Source organism: Lycorma delicatula, chromosome 13, assembly GCF_047948215.1.
Source record: "Lycorma delicatula isolate Av1 chromosome 13, ASM4794821v1, whole genome shotgun sequence".
NCBI lineage: Eukaryota > Metazoa > Arthropoda > Insecta > Hemiptera > Fulgoridae > Lycorma > Lycorma delicatula.
Window position 1 is genome coordinate 38,660,730 of NC_134467.1, and position 21,875 is coordinate 38,682,604.

The 21,875-nt window shown below is 30.5% G+C and overlaps 1 protein-coding gene across 2 annotated transcripts in view; it reads right to left on the reverse strand.

The window, feature by feature from the left end:
- Positions 1 to 12,638: 12,638 nt before the first annotated feature.
- Positions 12,639 to 21,875, reverse strand: part of Ack (activated Cdc42 kinase) — a 139,144-nt gene continuing 129,907 nt past the window's right edge. The window contains exons 12-13 of one of the 2 annotated variants that reach the window (XM_075381075.1): positions 19,036 to 19,175; positions 12,639 to 14,108 (exon numbers count right to left, since the gene is read on the reverse strand). In XM_075381075.1, coding sequence (XP_075237190.1) covers positions 13,985 to 14,108; positions 19,036 to 19,175 — 264 coding nt within the window. In that variant the 3' untranslated portion in view covers positions 12,639 to 13,984. The remainder of the gene's footprint in view (positions 14,109 to 19,035; positions 19,176 to 21,875) is intronic. The other variant, XM_075381074.1, reaches the window with a different exon arrangement.

Consider the following 21,875-nt stretch of genomic DNA (forward strand, 5'->3'; position numbering starts at 1 on the left):
GTTAAATTTCATGTGATTTTAGTACAGACTTTCTTCTTTATATATATAGAAGATTACCCGTGCGGACAAGATACATATTATAAAATTTTAATTTTTTAAATTCAGAAGATCTCACAAGCAAAGAAGTACCTAAGCAAAAATAAAGAACCTGTAAATCTTGCAGGCAAAAGTATCTAATCTCTAACACTTTTTCATAAGTGATCAGAAAAAGGACTGTGAAAAAGTGCATTGGTGAATAAAGTGTAAAAGAAAAAAATAAAAATAAAAAAAGTGTTTGTAGTTGTATAGTTAAGACAATAAGATTTTATTAAAAGTTTTTGAGTTGTACGCACGCCCGCGAAGGCTTCTGAAATAGTTCGTATCCGCAAGGTGGCGCTGGAATCGAGATTTTGAAAAATTGTATTTATGGTCCGATTTGGCTCATATTTGTTGAAAACGAGAAAATTTTAGTCGACATACAATTAATTCTTATTTAACCATATAGCGCGGGCGAAGCCGCGACTGGGATGGTAGTAAATATTAATATAAGATTTTTTTTAATATATTTTAACCTATACTTTAATTTTGAGTATAATACGTAATTTAACACTAAATATCTTACAAAAAAGAAGAAAAAATCTACAACTAAAGATACAGGTTGCCACGAAAGTGCTTTTGTAGAGATTGTATGAAAAAATATGTCATTTTATTTTATTCAACTCTGTACTTGGATGGATCAAGTTAAAATCTACATATACAATAATTTAAAATTATATTTGTGTTTTGGGGGTAAAGAAAGAAAAAGCTGGGATTAGAGCCATGTTGAAAAATTACAATTTAAAAATCTTATATAAATAAATGCAAAGTTTGTATGTTTATAACAGCATCACGTGAGAACCTGACAACAAATGATTGCTTTCAAATTTTCAAGATATATTTGTGTTACCTGGGGAAGATTTTAAGCCACAGATCAAGACCGTAATCCGCTCAGAAGTTAATTTGTGAATTAAAGATATCCATTAAAGAAAAAAAAATATCCTTTTACTTCATTAATATATTTCTGTCAGTATGACAACAGAAATATAATGAAATACAATTATTATTTTTTTTTCTTTAATGAATATTTGTGAAATATTTAATATTCTAACAACCATGAAGAGAACATAAGTGTCGGGGTCCAGGAGACGATACCCCCTCTTTAGATGGTTGGGCAAGCAAAGCGAGCCCTGACCAGTGCAGCTAGTATTATATTATATTATATTGGGTATTTAAAATGTATGATTAAGGGAAAACATCATTAATCCATTAAATAGTGTTTTGAACAAGCTGAGTTGACCATTCATTGTTATGAGCAAGCTGGAATTTATTAGAACAAAACTTTTAGGAATTATATAAAATTAAAAGAAAACCTTGTAATTTCAGTTGATTTCCCAATAAGTTTAATTTCATATTTAAAAAATTATAAAAAATAATTAAAATTTATGTTTATTTAAGAATAATTTTAATTGTAGGTTTTAAGAAAACAATATTGTAAAAAAATTGGACGAAAAATATTTTGGCTCTCAATGATTTTTTTTTTCATTGAACTGTATATGGTTTTGTTCATTATAGCACAAACATAAATTGCTACATAATTAAACAGCCATCCAGATGAAATCTGTACTGTATTCAATCTACACTTTATGAGAATATATTTTTTCTCAACAAATAACCTATGATTTCTTAAGAGTTAATAAAATTCTTTCATTTTTTCATAACCCCATCATGCTGCTAACTAAAATCACAAAAATATGTATAAAACAAAATAAAGCAGTTAAAATATATAATTGCTTACAAAGAAATCCTAGTTTTACTAAGAACCGGGGAAAAAATTGTCACCATATTGAAATCGTGCATCAGAAAATTGTTTTTAAAATACTCAAGCAACAAATAAAACTACATTCTTAAACACAGTTATACCAGATCTCAAAAATTATTTTATCAAACTGAAAAATTATAAATTTATTATCTACAAAAGTCTATATGATTTTGTTTTGAAGGATTTCCAAAACAAGAGTTAATCAACTGATCTAATTGTTTTGTTACATCTCATGTGTAGCAAGCAAGCATGACTTGTAAACACATACCAAAGCAACCGATTCATTCAACGGTATCAATTTAAATTAAAGGGAGTATCTGAAACGTAAATAAAATGTTTGAGATTACTGGATTTGAGATTCATGTAGAAATGTGAGACCTTAATCAGCGGCTTCTAATAAAACAACAATACTTATCAGTTATTAACCCTTTTGAGGACCACACTTTTTTTGGAGATGTTAAAAATAAAATCGCATGTTTATATTATTGTTAGTAAAAAAACCTGTGCAGTGCCTTATAGTGACTATTTGTAAGCTCGTGCTAAAAAATGTATAACATTTTTTATTCCCAATATTTTTTACCAGTTTTTTTTTAAATTGTAAGAAAATCAATGCACTATCAACGTGAAATGTTTTTCGTAGTTATATCTTATTTGAACATTTTTCTAGTAAAGATTAAAGAACCCAAAAACAAAAATAAAAAATGTGTTTGAAGTCATTTAACTCGGAATCAAGATATAATTTTACTATGGGAATCATGATTTTTAGAATTGTTGACCTGTTTTGTGTTAAACCAGAAAATTTCATGATTTTTGGTAAGAAATTAATAAATTTTAGTCAAGAACTGTATACAAATCAGACTGAAATTTCCTACGTTCCTGATCAATTTGAATCGGTGTTCAAAGTCAATCGCTCATTTTGCATATTACAGCAACTTCCTAATAAATATTGCCGGAAAAAAGAAAACAAAACGCTAAGATGAAATAAGTATAATGTTACGATCTGAATGTCACAAACAACTAATAACAATGATAAACGCACAATGTTCTAAAGTAATCTATGTTCTTGCAACATACCAATAAATACAGTATGGTAAAAAAACTAAATAAAAAAATAAAGCATCCATTTTCACAACAAACACAAAACAAAAACAAATGAATGACATTTATGTACTACTACTATTTGGTTTCAGGAAAAGTATAGGGACAAGGGAAGCAATTTTAGGCCTCAGATTAATAGTAGAAGGAAGATTAAAGAAAAACAAACCGACATACTTGGCGTTTATAGACCTAGAAAAGGCATTCGATAACGTAGACTGGAATAAAATGTTCAGCATTTTAAAAAAATTAGGGTTCAAATACAGAGATAGAAGAAATATTGCTAACATGTACAGGATCCAAACAGCAACAGTAACAATTGAAGAACATAAGAAAGAAGCTGTAATAAGAAAGGGAGTCCGACAAGGATGTTCCCTATCTCCGTAACTTTTTAATCTTTACATGGAACTAGCAGTTAATGATGTTAAAGAACAATTTAGATCCAGAGTAACAATACAAGGTGAAAAGATAAAGATGCTACAATTTGCTGATGATATAATAATTCTAGCCGAGAATAAAAAGGATTTAGAAGTAACAATGAATAGGATAGATGATGAAGTCCTACGCAAGAACTATCGCATGAAAATAAACAAGAACAAAACAAAAGTAATGAAATGTAGTAGAAATAACAAAGATGGACCACTGAATGTGAAAATAGGAGGAGAAAAGATTACGGAGGTAGAAGAATTTTGTTATTTGGGAAGTAAAATTACTAAAGATGGACGAAGCAGGAGCGATATAAAATGCCGAATAGCACAAGCTAAACAAGCCTTCAGTAAGAAATATAATTTGTTTACATCAAAAATTAATTTAAATGTCAGGAAAAGATTTTTGAAAGTGTATGTTTGGAGTGTCGCTTTATATGGAAGTGAAACTTGGACGATCGGAGTATCTGAGAAGAAAAGATTAGAAGCTTTTGAAATGCGGTGCTATAGGAGAATGTTAAAAATCAGATGGGTGGATAAAGTGACAAATGAAGAGGTATTGCGGCAAATAGATGAAGAAAGAAGCATTTGAAAAAATATAGTTAAAAGAAGAGACAGACTTATAGGCCACATACTAAGGCATCCTGGAATAGTCGCTTTAATATTGGAAGGACAGGTAGAAGGGAAAAATTGTGTAGGCAAGCCACTTTTGGAATATGTAAAACAAATTGTTGGGGATGTAAGATGTAGAAGGTATACTGAAATGAAACGACTAGCACTAGATAGGGAATCTTGGAGAGCTGCATCAGACCAGTCAAATGACTGAAGACAAAAAAAAAATGATGTACTACGCAATGAACATGATTAAATTATCTCTAAAAATACAAAAACATAAATCGTCGTTAACTTCAAAATAATAAGTAATTTTGTTTACCAACCAAATATTAATTGAAAAAGTCACTTGCAATTTTAAACAATAACAAACATAAATTTTATCATAAGCAGACTGCCATTTCTGCCAAGAAAATCTAACATGTGATCAGTATAAATATGGTTTTGACAATGACAAGATTTCACCAAATCATCTAAAATGAGATTGACAAAAAATCATAAGTTTGTCTTTTTAATATAAAAATAAAAATTACAAAAAATCGTCAGGTGGTCTTCAAAGGGTTAAGTCCTAGAAGATTTCCACAAAAAAGAAGGCCAGATTTGATATTTCACATGGCAATTTACATTGTACTTTTAAATCATTGAACCGGAAATCCTATCGACTACACTTGCATTAAAGATGATTTCCAACAGAGTTGAATTTTAAAAATGGTTTCTAATTCATTGAGACTATATTGGATTTTCAAAACTATAAATTTTGGATAGATGAAGCTTTCTTCAAACTAAATGATTGTGTTAAATCACCATAATAGGATCTACTGGACTAATTCAAATTGACGGTTGTAACAGAACACGAGTTATTTTCCTGGTGTAAATATGTGGGCAGGTATTTATTAAAGTGATGGACCCATACTTTTTTAACAACATTATAACTGGAAATTCATACCTTGAAATGTTGTAAAATGTACATTGTGAAATATCTATTACAAAATAATCCATTGATTAAGAACATAAATTTAATTTGGCAACAGGATGAGTTTCTCCAGATTACAGTATACGGATATGGAAAATCCTCAACAATAGCTTTACTCAAAAAAGATTTTATAAAACAATTCTTTTTTTTCAAAAACCTAAAAATTTAGAAGATTTAAAGAGAATCATTTAAGTTGAACTTGACGATTTAAATAACAAACGTTTGTACTCTCCAAATGCGAACAGTATAACACAATGTTGTGAAAATTATAATGGTGGCAGACATTTTGAGCAGATTTTATAGGTTTTAAAATATCAATAGTAAATAATAGTAAATAATAATAACAATAGTAAATAATAAAAACAAAACTTTGAGATTCTATTAATAAACAAATATTCTTTTTTCTTTCTTTCTTAGTAAAGGAACTTTTAGGACACCTATAGATTAACTTTTTATATAAATTCTTAAATAAATTATAAATTATATAAGTAAACTGGGAAAATATTCAAAAAATAAGGTTCTTTTTATCTATTATCAAGATAAAAAAATTCTAATACAATTTTTTTCTTCATATAAGAAAATAAATTATTAGTTCATAGCAAACGAGCCATTTGAACACCCTGTAAAACTAAAATAATGTGTTTTTATTACTACTCTCTTAAATAATAATCTACATTTTAATAAACTAACCTAGAAAAATTCACAAAATTTCCTGTATCTATGTACATTGTAATGATAAAAATCAAGAGAAAAATCTATTAGCAGTAAATAAAATTTAAAAAAATACATACAACGTAAAATGAAATTAATTGATATAGATGGTTAAACATTACCATAATTTTAATTTTTATAAGTTTTTTTTTTTGTTATACATCATTGTTTTTAATTTTACATGTTCTAAGTAAACATTTACTTATTTGCAAACTATTTCTGTACTTATCTTGCATTATATTTTGGAGTATTTATTAATCAAAAACTTCCTCCAACTATTTTACCTCTCTAAAAACTGATTTCTACATCAGCCTTTTTTTAGAAACAATTGATATTTAAAAGAAAAAATAAATTAATTAACAAATATGATGTATCACAAATTTATATATATATATTACATGGTACACACCTTGACTATTTATATGCTGATAGCCTAACTAGCCTCTATTTTTCCGATTCAAAATCATAGAACGAAATTTGATTAAAAAATACAGGCTTTTAAAATTTCCCAAGCTGTTTAAGTCCAACTATCAATTTTTTTTTTGTAGTGTTAGTACACTAGTCCCTAACTAACATCTGCTTACAGAATAAGAGAACCATAATGGATGCTTAGTTTGTTAGCTGTCAAAAGGTTATACATGTTTCGGTATGGTCGGTAACTAGTGGAAAAAAATGGAACAAAAAATTTATATTAAATTTTGCTTTAAGAATGGAATAAACTGCACATTGCATTAAAGTGTTGAATGTTGCTTTTGGAAAACCTTCTAAGAATAAAACAAGCATTTACAAGTGGTACAAATGTTCCCAAGAGGGCTGTGAAAATGTTGAAAATGAAAAGTGCCCTGAACGTCCCAGCAAATCAACAACCAACAATAACATCGAAAAAGTGAAAAAAATGATTAAAGACAACTGCCGAATTACTACCACTAGAGTCAATAAGGATTACCTATGAATTCTATGATGTTTACGAGAAGAAATCCGAAGAAAAAGCCCAGATTTGGAACAAAAGAATTCATGGCAATTGCACCACAATAATACACCAGCTTACACTTCATTGCCTTATTCATTAATTTTTTGGCAATAAACAACACTGTTATGAAGCATCAGCCTCTGTATTCACCAGACATAGCTCTCTGTGACTTCTTCCTATTTCCCAAGCTGAAAGAACCATGAAAGATGACACTTTACCAACATTGAAGAGATAAAAGACAATCGCAGAAGGAGCTAAACACCATACCAGAAATTGCATTCCAGAGGAGCTCCAAAGATTGGAAAAAGTACAAATGACATTTTACCAACACTGACAAGATAAAATATAGAATCGCTGAAGGAGCTTAACACCATACCAGAAATTGCATTCCAGAGGAGCTCCAAAGATTGGAAAAATCACAAATGATTATATCATTAAACGTATTATATATTAAACATACTATACAAAGGAGTACTTTGCAGGTGACAAAATCAATATTGATGATTAATTAACGATTTTTTGAGAAAAAATAAAATTCTGCGTATTTTTTTTATAAAACCTTATATGTTTAAAATTTTATGGAATCAAAAAGTTATATAATATGGCCATCAATAATTAATTTTAAATGAAAGGAAATTGAAATTATGTTAACAAAATACTTTATAAAATTCATTTTACAGTGCTATAATGAGTTATGTATATTGTATGCTTTTGTATGTTTATATATTACATGTTTGTGATCATCCAGCCATGTTTTATTAATTTTATAATTTTTAGCGAAAGAAAAATCCCTAAATATGAATATTTACTTCTGTTATTCCCCCATTGTTTATATTGCAATCTGTTCAATTAATGAACAATAAGCAACTCCCCGTGGCACAATGTGATGATGATGTTATGTATGACATGCAAGCGAGGTGTAGTCTTGTATAAACTCCGGCCAACTATTCCCAAGACATGTGGTCAATTGAATCCCAACCACCAAAATACACTGTATCCAGTATCTAGTATTCAAATCTTGATTTTTGAACCTCAGAACCTTCGACTTCGAAAATCAGTTATTAAATAACTGATTTGCGACGATGAGTTAAACCTCTACACTTACCCAATGGGCTAGTTCTTAATCTAAGGAAGAAATTTAACACCAAATTAAATGAATAATATGATAGAATATGGGATGGAATGAAGCAGATTCATGATAACAGGAAAAAATTAAAATCTTAATTTTTAAACATTGGCGGTGTTGATAAGGGATTGTAAAAAAAAAATAACATTAGAGTAAGCCAATATAAAGCAGCATTTGAAATAACAGCTAATGTTTGTGTAAGAGGTTCTGAATTGAAATAGAGTACAAAAATGACATCAATTAAAGAATCTGAATGTTTAAGGTGAATCAGAGGTTTAATTTTGAAAGTTTAGGTCAAAATTTTAGAAAAAATTAAAAGAAATGATAAATTCTATTGAATTTTACAGCACTGTTGAGATTCATTTCTTATGAAAATTTCTCCTAAAACATCTTTTTGTTCAAGTGTTCAGAATGATTATAAACTATTTTTAATTTTTGTTAAATTTTTAAAATTTTGTGAAAGAAGACCAAAAATGAAAAAAAATTTGATCTAATGAAATTAAAGCTCTGTTATTTAAAGATAACATTATGATATTTGAAATTATGTAAAAATAATCCTCCACTTCATTGATTCAATTTGCATCTAGTTGTCTGTTATTGTTGGGAAATATCTGGATGTGGCAGTGTCTAACAATTTAATCATGACAAGATTAATCTTGCCCATTTTAAAGAATGCGAATCAGTTGCATTCAAGAAGAGAACCGGAAGACTGGCCATTTTGATTGATGCTAAACTGATTGAGGTTAAGTATGTGATGCAGCATTCATGTGCAAGAAGTGTATGAAACCATGCATTTCTTGCACAAGTTTTTTGGCGAGTGTATTATCTCTAAGGAATTATGGACCCCATCTTTACTTGATTTGATGTCCCTAGATTTCTTCCTGTGGGATTATCTTAAAGGAAAGGTTTATAAAAACAAGCCACATACACTGGAGGAACTAAAGATAAACATAACGCAGATTAACAAAATCAGTATACATTTGCTCCACAAAGTGGCCTCAAATGTGGTAAAAAGAGTTTGTACAAGTATTACTGAACACAGTAGAAATTTTGAAATATGTTGTAAAATCTTTATTTATTATTTCTTATCTTATTTTTTTTATTACTTTGATGTGCATGACTTTTAGATCTCTCTGTATAACATAATGAAAAATAAACATAATAATCTGTATATTATTGAATGGAAACAACAGATAGAGTAAAACAATAATTCCCAATAATGAAACGTTAATATGATGGTATTTAAGTGTTTTGCACACATATGAGTAAACGGTGCAATAATTTAATGACCTACTAAAGATCAATAACTCAAATTTTTCAAGTGGTGAGGAAATAAATGTCAAATAAAAATTAAATCAAAGCTTTAATTTAGTTAGCAGAATTTTTTTCACCTCTTAATTGAAGTTTAGTGCATGAATATTAATCTTTTAATATTCATGCTTTGTATTCAAATTAAGTTGAATACAGTTAATTTGAATACAGTTTTAGTTAATAAAAAATATCACTATTAATATGCCTCTGACAACCTTAAAACGGTTAAGGGTTAAGCTGCCACCTTGAAACAGTTTATGAAATATGGCATTGTCTGAACGCTCAGGTATTCATAGTAATATTGTTTTTTTGTTTTTTTTTAAATTCTTACTGTGCATAAAGTGATGATACTTTAAATGTCTTAAGATATATTAAACTGGTAATAGTTTAATTTTTATAAATGGAAAATATGTGTAATTTTCTTAATTTCTATTTATTTTCATTTATATACTAAAGCATTTTAAAACAATGTTTTAACATGTTGAATGCCACGGCTGCCACTTGGTGCCACTAGGCAGTTATATCAGGGGCCATCAGTGCCATACAGCCTATGTAGAAGTCATATGGAATGCATTTTACTTTTTTTGGCCTTTCAGTTCAGCTGTTAACCTTTATGTGGTGTATTACTTGAATACTTAGTATTATCAAGGTTTTTCCATTATTTTTATAATGATTGATGGTGAAATCCCAGCTCCATCATGAGTCAAAGAATCGGAACTTTCTGCAGAAGAATTAAAACATATTTTGAAAAATGATAGTATGAAGAGCGAATTGAATGCCAAAAGTGACTCTAATATATGAATATTTAGATGACAAAGATTATAGTGAAAATGATTTTGGTGAAGACAAAATTCTTACTAATACTCAACTGTGGAAACTACATACAGAAAAAAAACTGAAACCAATGATGTGATATTTAGATAACTGAAAATGACACTGATACAAATATATCTGTACCAAAAAGCACTTGATGAATACGAAAGTGGCGAGTAATCTTGTGCGGTGACCAATCCACCAGAATAAAAAAAATTTATATTGTTGAAAATCTTGGTCTTGTATTCCCATTCCAATTAACAGTATGCCAATTAACTATTTTCAACTACTAGCTGATGATAAGTTTTTTAACCTTGACTGTGAGTGAAACAAATAACTATGCAGAAGTCTTAGAACAAACGTTAATCACCCTAAATCTCATTTTTCATGGTAACCTATAACAAAAGATGAATTTCACGTGTTTTTTGAATTTGTTTTATACATGGGAACATTAAAATGAAAAGAATAAAAAATGATGGGTGTACCCATTTTTAATATGCCAGATTTTTTTTTAATATGGGTGTGAATAGATTTACAGTAATTATGAGAGCTCTTCATTTTTGTAACAATGAACAAGAAGCAGGTAATTGTATTCATAAGATACAACCTTTAATTAATTCTTTTTTAATGAAAAAATGACTAATTTGTACTATCCTAAAAAGGAATTATGTATATATGAGTAGGATTTTGTGGCATGGGCACCTAATTTTTTGACAGTATATTAAAATTAAAAATGTATTAGATAAGTAGTACTTTAACACCAATAAAAATTGTCATAATTAAGCAATTAATTATATTACACATAAATTAACACTGATTGCTATGAGAACCATTAAATCCAGTCAACACCAAATGATGTATGTGGTCATACAGAACATGCATTCATTCAGAAGGTCAATGGCGCCAAGAGAGGTGTCGTACACATATATGGCTTTATAAATGATATTAGCATAAAAATGTTAGTACAACCTCCTGTTTATCCAAATTATTATTACTACTAAAACAATCAAAAGTCTTGTTTTCAGAAAAATTTTGTCAGATCAAGTGGCACTCAACATGTCAATAATCTGAGCTACAGCATAAGCTGTACATACATAATAAGCTGATCACAGAACAACCCCAATGTAACACACATAAGATTATAATCCAAGTAAAAGGATGACTCCGAAAAAAGTACTGTTATCAAATATAAAAAACTTTTCTACTTTTTAGTACACAGTAGGTCTGAAAAAAGTTCCCGAACTAAGTTTCTGTAGTCAATACAAGTAGTGCCATCTCTTGGACAAATAAGGAACTATGTAGTATGATTTCTGACAAGTGTATACAAAATTTCATCACTTTTCATCATTCCAGTCTCGAGTTATATTTGGTCATGTATGTTAAGTTCATGTGACCTTGTGCAAGCTTGCAACATGGAACAGAGAAGCGTGTTAAAATTTTGACTTTGACTAAAAACCTTTCGTTGAAACTTATTCTATGATGCAGCAACCATTAGATGATGAAGCCATATCTTGTACTACAACATACATGTGGTGGAAGCAATTTAAAGATGGTAGAGAGTCATTGGATGATGACGAATGAAGCAGGAGGCCATCATCACCTGAAAACGTTCACGATGAAAACGTTACGAAAATTTACGTGCTCCTGCTCAAAACAACCTCTTCTTACACTTCAGGCCATAGCAGAAGAGCTAAACATCAGTAAAGACGCAGTACATACAATTCTAACAGAAAAAATGAACCGCCGAAAGGTGTGCTCTTGTTTTGTTTCACACTTCTTGACCGAAAAACAAAAACAGGTGCGTCTTTCTTGTGCTCAAGACTTCATTGAAACTGCCGGTAGCGACCAGAATTTTTTGAAAGCAATTGTAACCGAGGATGAAAGCTGGTGTTTCATGTATGATGATCTGCAAATGAAGCGTCAATCTCGTGCTTGGTTGAGTCTTGGAGCACAAAGACTGATAAAAGTCAGGCAGCAAAAATCAATAATGAAAACTATGCTGACTGCATTCTTTGACTCAAAGGGCCTGATTCATCATGAATTTGTTCTAACTGATCAAAACGTGAATTCTAAATTCTATTTGGCAGTAATGAAATCCCTGATGCGTCACATTTGTCGACTCCAGCCCAAGAACCAGATCCGGGCAGTTGGATTCTCTAGCACAATGCCCCGGCATATATGACAACAGTTGTAGCATGTTATTACGCTGCAAATCAAATCACCGTCTTATCCCACCTGACTTGGCTCCAGCCAAGTCTATTCCCAAAACTAAAGTTGAAGATGAAAGGCTGCTTTTTCAATGACATTCTGGATATCCAAAGGGCTTGCACCAAGCAGTTGAAAGCGAGCCCATAAAGTGATTTCTACAGAACATTTGATGGGCTCAACCGGCGCTGCAACGAGTGTATAACTAGAGAAGGGTTCTATGTAGAGGGCTGATATGAGTAAATTTGTTTACCTTTAAATCGGTATTTTTATTTAATTCGGGAACTTTTCAGACATACTGTGTAAATATATAAAAACTCATTTCAAATACATAAATGTATTTGGTAACAAATTGAAGAAAAATAATAAACACAGTAATACACTTAGCTCTGTGAAATATACGTAACTGTAAAAAATAAAAATATGAACTCCAAGCAAACAAAAATAGCTTCCTATTATTTCAGATAACCATCCTAAATCTAAGTGTTAAATTATATACATTCAGATGTGTTGTGTTAATGTAGTAATACGTTCTAATAAAGTAGTACTGCATATTACTTTACGGTATTCTGAATTCAAATCAGTTACTGTAGTAATGTATTTTCAATTAGGCTAATTGGTAGAGTGCTTATAAACTATAATTATCGCAGTTTACCATTTGGAAAAAAAAAAGAAATCCAGCTACAAAAATATAAAAACTGTTCAATACTTACTCAGTATTTATTTTTATTTTTTTTCACAATATTCCAATTTTTAACATTCAATAATATTTTAATAGTGTTACAATATTAACTCAAGTGGCATTATTTTTTTCATTTACCATTTTATCTTCAAAATAACATGATTAGCCTGTAATGCAGGTATAACAGTTGTCTCTGGATGGGTACATTATAGCAGAGGTTGTACGGTGTTTTTATATATTTATACTGTTTACATAAATTAAAAAAGAAAAAAATAGTTAATAAACTTTTTTATTAATTAGTAAATTCCCTGATTAAGATATACTTTTTTTCTGATAAAAACTATTAAATATTTTATTAAAATAGATAAATAAATTGACTCATGTTATTAATAATTTTAAAAAAAACCAACGAAGTATATAAAAATTTATTTTTGCTAATAATGCAAATAATAAAAGTAAAGACCCAAAAATTAAAAATCAATGAACTGGTTAACCCTGTTTGAATTTTTTTAAATACTTTTATTTAATTTGTTAATATGCACATTTTATAAAAACTGCAGTAACTTTTTACATTCCTGCCCATACAAAACAGTTCAATTTTATAAGTAGAAACCATCAATCTAACATTTTTTTAATTATTTTTTTATCACTGATGGTTTCTACTTAAAAAGATTAAATTATACTTTCACAAGCATTAAACTAAAGAATGATAATAAAAAATAAATTCTAAAAACTGAAATCCTAAATAAATTATACTTCTACATACGTATTTATTTATTTATAAAAGCTGCTGTTTAAACGATTCATAATTTTAAAAAAATAAATAATAACATAAAAATACAGAGGTATTTTTTCTAAACAATCCATAAATGCTATAATGTTTTAATAATAAAGCATACATTTATATAGAGTAACGTAACAGACGATCTTAAATATATACAAAAATAGCTAATTTTTAATTAATCCAAATTAACCTATTCTACATAAACAATTATAATATAATTTCACATTATGCAAAGCAATTTTTTGTAATACAATTAAAGCTATATAAATACATAAATTATTATTATTACATAAATACACAATAATAACACTAAAATATAATACAAGCACACATTTACACATTGATTTAATTTTTCTTAGAGGCTACAAATTTATGCAAAAAATCACTAACGTAATTATTTTTTGTGTATGTAAATTATTGCATATATATATTTATAGCTGCTAACTAACAGGCTCTGGCGGTAATGGTTGTGTAGAATCTAATATTAACGATGCAGCTTGGTCAACATTCCAATCGCATTTGTTTAGCGTTGTCTCGCATTGATGGCGTGACGCTACACCTAACCTACAATAAAACAATTTGTATCAATTTTTTTTCTTATAAAATAAAAAAATGAGATAGAATTTTTATGAATAACATTATGCGAAGAAAAGTGAATGTTCTTTTTGATAAAAACGTTAAAATTCCAATTCAACATATTATCTTAACCTAAAAATATAAGAATTTAAAACAAAAAACATTTTTTATAAATTGTAAAAATAACAACACAAAAGTGGTTATACAAAATGCAGAAAAAAACAACTTCAGATCAAGCAGTATTTTCTTCTTGTTAACAAGGAAGAGAACTTCGAGAAATTTACAAAAAAAATATTTGTAAAAATTTCTTTTAAAATTTTATTTCTAATTCTTCTTCCCAGAAATCTTTAATAAAATTAGTGTACAGCAAACAGGAAATCATAATATCAACAAAAAAACTCCACATAAAATGAGAAGAAATCCTGTTTGAAATTGCACAACATATTTACAAGATCTGTTCAGACAATAACCGAACTTTATTTTTTTAATCTTTATTATTATTAATTTTACAGATTATTGGTCTTTGACCCCTTCAAAGTACTCTACCCCGATTCACACACTTTTCCCAGCGGTGATTCCACATCACAAAGCAGTCCTGGATAGCTTCATTTGAAATGTCCTTTAAGGTCTGTGATGAATTTTCATTAATGACATAAGTAATCTTAAAACAGTGTCCTTTCATCAACGATTTTAATTTCGAAAATAAGAAAAAATCGCAAGGAGCCAGGTGTGGCAAGTAGGAAGGCTGAGCGAGGAGAGTCATCTGATTTTTGGCACAAAACTGATGAATTGACAAAGCTGAGGGTGTGGACGGATTGCTGTGATGAAAGAACCATGAACTGTCTCGCCATAACACTGGTCTCTTTTTGCGTTTTTTTTTTCCATTCTAAAACGCCTTCATAATACGCACAGTTTACAGTTTCACGTTAAGGCAAGAATTCAAATTGCCATTGGATCATAGGACATTGGATCGACTGATGTGCTTTCTTGGGGCAAAGAGATCATTAGCATACCCACTATCATGACTGAACTTTTGTCTTGATGTCGTAGTCATAAACCCAGCTATTGTCTCCTGTTATGATCCTTTGCGTGAAGGTTTCATCGTCAATGGCTTGTTCAAGAAGTTACCGACAAACATCCACTCAATGTTCTTTCTACTGTTTGGTCATCAAATGAGGAACAAACTTTCCTGCAACTCAATGGCATATTTAATTTTTCAGTCAAAGTGTCACGGAATGATCCGCTCGAGACTCTATCATCTTATACAAGTTCTCTGATAGTCAATCAACGATTTGCACACACCAGATTGTTGATTTTCTGAATGGGAGAGTCATCAGTTGAAGTAAAAGTCCTTCATGGTCGAAGGAAGATCATCTTCAATCAACCGATGACCACTTTTAAATTGTGAAAACCTTTCGTAACATTATGTACGACCCAGAGCATCATCTATGTAACCCACCAGGTTGGTCTAGTGGTGAACGTGTCTTCCCAAATCAGCTGATTTGGAAGTCGAGAGTTCCAGTCCTAGTAAAGTTAGTTATTTTTACATGGATTTGAATACTAGATCGTGGATACCGGTGTTCTTTGGTGGTTTGGTTTAAATTAATCACACATCTTAGGAATGGTCGAACTGAGAATGTACAAGACCACTTCATTTACACTCATACATATCATCCTCATTCATCCTCTGAAGTATTATCTAAACGGTAGTTACCGGAGGCTAAACAGGAAAAAGAAAGAAAAAGAGCATCATCTATGTAAGCTTGTTTCAAAAGCTGAAATGTTTCTGTAAAAGTTTTACCCAGTTTCATGCAAATTTTACATTGTACTGTTGCTCCTGAAAATCGCACATTACAAAAATCGCTTGTAACACTTAAACATGCTGTACTCAAATAACAATAACACAAAAATGAGATATCAACAATCCAAGAACATGTGGAACTGTGAAATTTGTTATATATATATATATATATATATATATAAGTACAGGTATTGAGAAGGGTAATATACAAACCTTAAGAACTCATTCATGACATTCAAAACAGTTGATCTGTACAAATACCCTATCATGCTTCATTTCCCACCTGTCTGCATTTTTTTGTTGTTTCAATAATAATCTATATCTTAAGAACAGAGTAAAGATAGATAATACACATGTACCCAACATCTTTTACAAAATAAGTACGCATGAAATTTCAAAAATGGCGGCCAATAAAATTGTTTAATGATTAATAGCTCTGTAAATATTAGTTTTATCAAATTATGTTTAATTAAATGAAATATTAAACCTTTTATTGTGAACAGCTGAAATATGGCTGAAATTATTAAACTGGATGACAAAAATTACACATGCAGTCTAATAATTTTGAGCCCGTTCTTTTATTACTAATAATAAAAATTAATTATTTTTAATTTAATTAGTTAATGAAAAAATGAAATTCTGTTTGTTCATAATAAAAGGCTTGAAAATTTTATTTAATCCGAGGATTTTTTTCAAGGTCCGATCGGTCGTGAAATAAAAACATCACACCGCGTCACTCCGTTTAGTTCTGAACACGCAGCTAGCACGAAAACCTGTCTACAACAATAGCATCTCCCGCCAAGTGAAAAATGCGTGCGGTAATTCGATTTCTTCAGGCGGAGGGGTGTAATGCAGCTGAAATTCATCGATGAATAAGTAATGTGTACGGTGAAACTTCAATGAGTGACAGCAAAGTTCGACAATGGTGCAGGAACTTTAAAGCAGGACTTACAGATGTTCATGATGCACGCGGTCAGGGAAGGAAGCAACTGTCAACCAATGATCTCATTGAGCGAGTGGATGAGGCAATTCGAGAAAATCGTCAGTTCACAATTTCTGTATTGAGTGAATCGTTTCCTGAAATTTCAAGGTCAGCTCTCTACACCGTTGTGAGTAAAAGACTTCAGTACCGTAAACTGTGTGCGAGATGGGTTCCCAAGATGCTGTCCGACCATCACAAAACAATGAGAATGGATGCCTCCCTAACGTTTCTCCAGCGCTACCACAATGAAGGAGAAGATTTTTTAAACAAAAGTGTCATAGGGGACTTTTCGAGACCAGTCCATTTCGAAACTGAAGAAACAAAAGAACAATCCAAACAGTAGATACATTCTCTTTCTCCCAGTAAACCAAAGAAGTTCAAGTGAACCTTCTCCAACAGAAAGTGTGTGGCTACTGTGTTCTGGGAGTGGAATGGAGTTCTCTTGGTAGAATTCATAGAACGTGGCACGACCATCACTGAATGACTCTTCAATGTCTATGAAGGGCAATTCAGAATAAGCGGAGAGGAATGTTGTCATTGGCTGCACACTGCAGCTGTAACAAAGAAGCTCCTGCAGTGTTTTCATTGGGAAGTGTTTGATCACCCACTACACAGCCCGGACTTGGCTCCATCTGATTTTCACCTCTTTGCTCACATGAAATGCTGGCTAGGAGGACAACATTTTGGCACAGACATCGAGCTGTAGACCAGCGTAGAAACATGGCTGAAAACACAGGCGGCTCCATTCTATGACGAGGGTATTGGAAATTTGGTACCATGCTATGACAAATGTCTAAATTGGAGTGGCGACTATGTAGATAAACAGCATAACTATGTAAGTACTTGTTACATAAAAAGATTTTTTATTTTCATTGTGGTTTTAATTTTGTGACCAATCAGACCTTGAAAAAAATAACTTTGTAAAATATAATATGAAAAAACAAATATTTACAAAGCTGTTAATGATTAAATAATTTTAATATCCAACACTTTAGAATTTTCAAGGTAAAAATTTTAAAACACGTACTTTGGTAGATATTGTTAGGTACATGTAAATAAATTACATGAGGTGTTTTAATGAAGTTAAAACACCTCAATCTGTAGTAAACAATTTTTATTGGAAAAAACCACAAATTGGGAGCAGAGGGAAAGTAAATCAGAAAAAGAAATTTGTTCATACAACTTCTTTTTTTATTTTGATGTCATGAATCAGTCCTTTAAGTTTAGTCAACAATGTCCGGACGCCTGATAGTACTTATCTTCCTAACAAAAGTCATAGTCTATTACTTATCAAATTTTAGAAAACATACACAAATAGATAAATAGTAGTTCTACATTTATCTAAATTAGTTTTGGCCATGCTAATAGTATAACAGAGATAGTGCACTGTGACAGGACATTGTAGGTAGCAAGAAGATGCCATTGGTCCAGCAATCTGACCCCACCCTATCCATCAACTGAACATTTTAAACTCTGATTAGTAATACAACAAATTTTAAATTACATTGCTTATATTTCAAGAACATTTTATCTGATTTTGATAAGTTAAAAATAATAATAAATAAATTTTAGTAAATTTTATAAATTGCGAACCATAACCTGCAATCTTTTAAAGAATATTCATTTATTTAATCAGGAACTCAAATTATTGACACATAAAAGATTATTAAAAAAAATGCTCTTTGCTTTATGTTTTTTTGTCACCCAATAATAGAATTATCTGAAAAACATCATTCCTTAAGTCAGAATCTAAGTTGAACAAAAATATTGATTAAAACATATCATTCAGATCAGCCACTGGTTCTTGTGTCCTAAGTAAACATGTACAAACACTGAACAGATACTCTGATTTTATTATTTTTTTAGGAAAAAATTCTGTACTATAAAAATATAACAATTTACCTTCATATTCCTGCTACTGAGAAATAGACTTTCAAATTGTTTCGCAACTTTTTAGACTATCTACTAAGACTACATAAAGCATGTAGGGGTCTACTACATAAAGCATATTGTTTAATAAGCATATTACGTAATATTTTTAAATTAAACAAGAAACATCAACCCAACAAATAACTGAAAATTTTATTTAAAAAATCAAGCACGTAATCAATACAAAATGTAAAATCAACTACCTGAGAAGTCTTTCTAATTTAATTTGTCTAACAGCTAACTGAACATCCCAATTATTATCTTGTAAGGCAGCCAAACTTTCATCTTCAGGTGCATCAATTTCACTCATTACGTGAGCTATTCTACTTTCAATGTCGCCAACCTAAATTTTTGTTAACAAAAAAAAATTAATTAAAGAAATTAATATTAGGTATAGAATCTAAACACACAGTCTCTCTCTCTCGAAGTAAATAGATTTTAGTTAAATCATTTATCCACACAATTAAATATTTAATGCTTTATGATTAATGCTATGACATCCAATTAATGTAGCCTCATTTGCTATTTTTCAATACAATATATTGTTTTGAACATTAATGATACGAGGGTTATTTTTTTCAAGGTCTGATCGCTCACGAAATTAAAACCACAATGAAAATAAAAAATCTTTTTATGTAACAAGTACTTACATAGTTATGCTGTTTCTCTACATAGTCGCCACTCCAATTTAGACATTTGTAGTAGCGTGGTACCAACTTTCCAATACCCTCATCATAGAACGGAACCGCCTATGTTTTCAGCCATGTTTCTACGCTGATCTGCAGCTCGATGTCTGTGCCAAAATGTTGTCCTCCTAGCCAGCGTTTCATGCGAGCAAAGAGGTGAAAATCGGATAGACCCAAGTCCGGGCTGTATGGTGGGTGATCAAACACTTCCCAACGAAAACGCTGCAGGAGCTTCTTTGTTACAGCAGCAGTGTGCGGCCAAGCATTGTCACGGAGAAAGACAATGCCTGATTACAACATTCCTCACCACTTATTCTGAACTGCGCTTCGTAGACATTGAAGAGTCATGTAGTATGAGGCTGCAGTGATGGTCATGCCACGTTCCATGAATTCCACCAAGAGAACTCCATTCTGGTCCCAGAACACAGTAGCCATACACTTTCTGTTGGAGAAAGTTCGCTTGAACTTCTTTGGTTTACTGGGAGAATGAGAATCCATCCACTGTTTGGATTGTTCTTTTGTTTCTTCATTACTTATTCGTCGATGAATTTCAGCTGCATTACACCTCTCAACCTGAAGAAATCGAATTACCGCAGGCACTTCACACTTGATGGGAGATTCTATTGTTGTAGACATGATTACGTGCTAGCTGCATGTTCAAAACTAAACGAAGTGACGCGACCTGATTGAAGGCCATACTAGAGACGCTGCGCAACACATATGCGCAAAGGTTCATCCAATTTTTGTGTGGGTTTTTATTTCACGACCAATTGGACCTTGAAAAAAAAATAACCCTCATATATAGATTTGTATTGAAATCTATATATACTTGTATTTTTCTTTTTTTTTTACACAGACTGTATTTTTGTATAGGCCTTTCCTAACACTAACACAATTAATGCTGAAGTTCTATCTTCATTAAAATATTTTTCCACACTTTAATATTATAAAATGTATTACAAGGTGTAAATTTCCCACATATATACATATATAAATGCAATGTAAACAGATGGAGCTTGCTTAGCTTAGTTATTTCAATCAATAATCAGCTGTTGGTAATAAAATTTAATAAGCAAAAACAAAAAAAATAGAAGGGAAAGTACTGTAATCTGTTCAATTTGGGCATATGCGGTTTTCACTGGATCTTTACGTTTTGACACCTAAGGTACCCAAAAAAATGAATGAAATTTTTTCAGATGTTAATGTTCATATGTATGTGTATGTGTGTTCAGTTTTGTCCTCTAAATCACTTTATATTTCCAGAACTACTGGATCGATTTTGACCAAACTAGGTCAGATTACTTCTATGTATGGGGCATTGATGCCATTAAATTTTCAACTTAAAAGGTCGAGGGGGTGAGACTGTAGAGCAAGAATTCGTCTAATTATAGTCATATTTTTCTTAGACATATTTGTTAACAATTAAAAAATAACAATATCTGCAAAATCACACCCTCACCAAAAAAAAAAATGCTGTTGTAGTCATCTGCTATGTTGAGATGTCGCAGGTGAGCAGTAGAATTAAAATAAATGAATAAAATTTAAAGTGTAATAAAGTAACTCGGCCTGGCTGACTCTCAAATTCAATTGCGTGGTTGACTTAGTACCTGGTGCGTTAAGCCTTACCAGTCTGCCAATCATATCATAATACCAGTTTGCCGATCATGCAAGCAAAATTTGTTCTATGTTTTTAAATTACCAACATGCTAAATGATTTTTATTTTTTCAATAATTTTTTTGCAAGTGACCAATCTAAAAACACACTATTATTCTATATATAAATTTATTAATATACAATGAATATTGGGCTTGAATGAATGAAATTTAATATGCGGCCAGAATTATTATGCTAGATCTTGTCTGGCTCTGTGACTTAGTCACAAAGTAAACACCAACAAACAAAAAAAATGATTAAGAAACTTAATCAAAAACTTTTACAATATGACTTCTGTATGACCAAAAATAAATCAGAAGACCAATTTTAATATTAAAAGTAATGAAAAAAATTCAGAAAAAATATCTACATAAATATTTCAGGAAGTTAAGTAAGACACGTGAATATTTCATTTGATTCAGCTCCTAAAGCAGTTGAGATAATTTAAAAATTGTACACTTATAACTAACTATATCACATCCAAGTTTCAAGTACTGCATTAAAGAAAATCATAAAAAGACTGATAAGGGGCTTTAAAAACTTTGCTTGCAATAACACACATAATTTTGGATATGTGTTTTATTTTTCAATAATGCTTGGTTTCCTCTCAGTGGATACAAAAAGAGAAAAGTTTAACAAACATAAAAAAAACACATTATAAAGCATGAACTGATTGTAAATATATCAGCTCACTTACATTGCC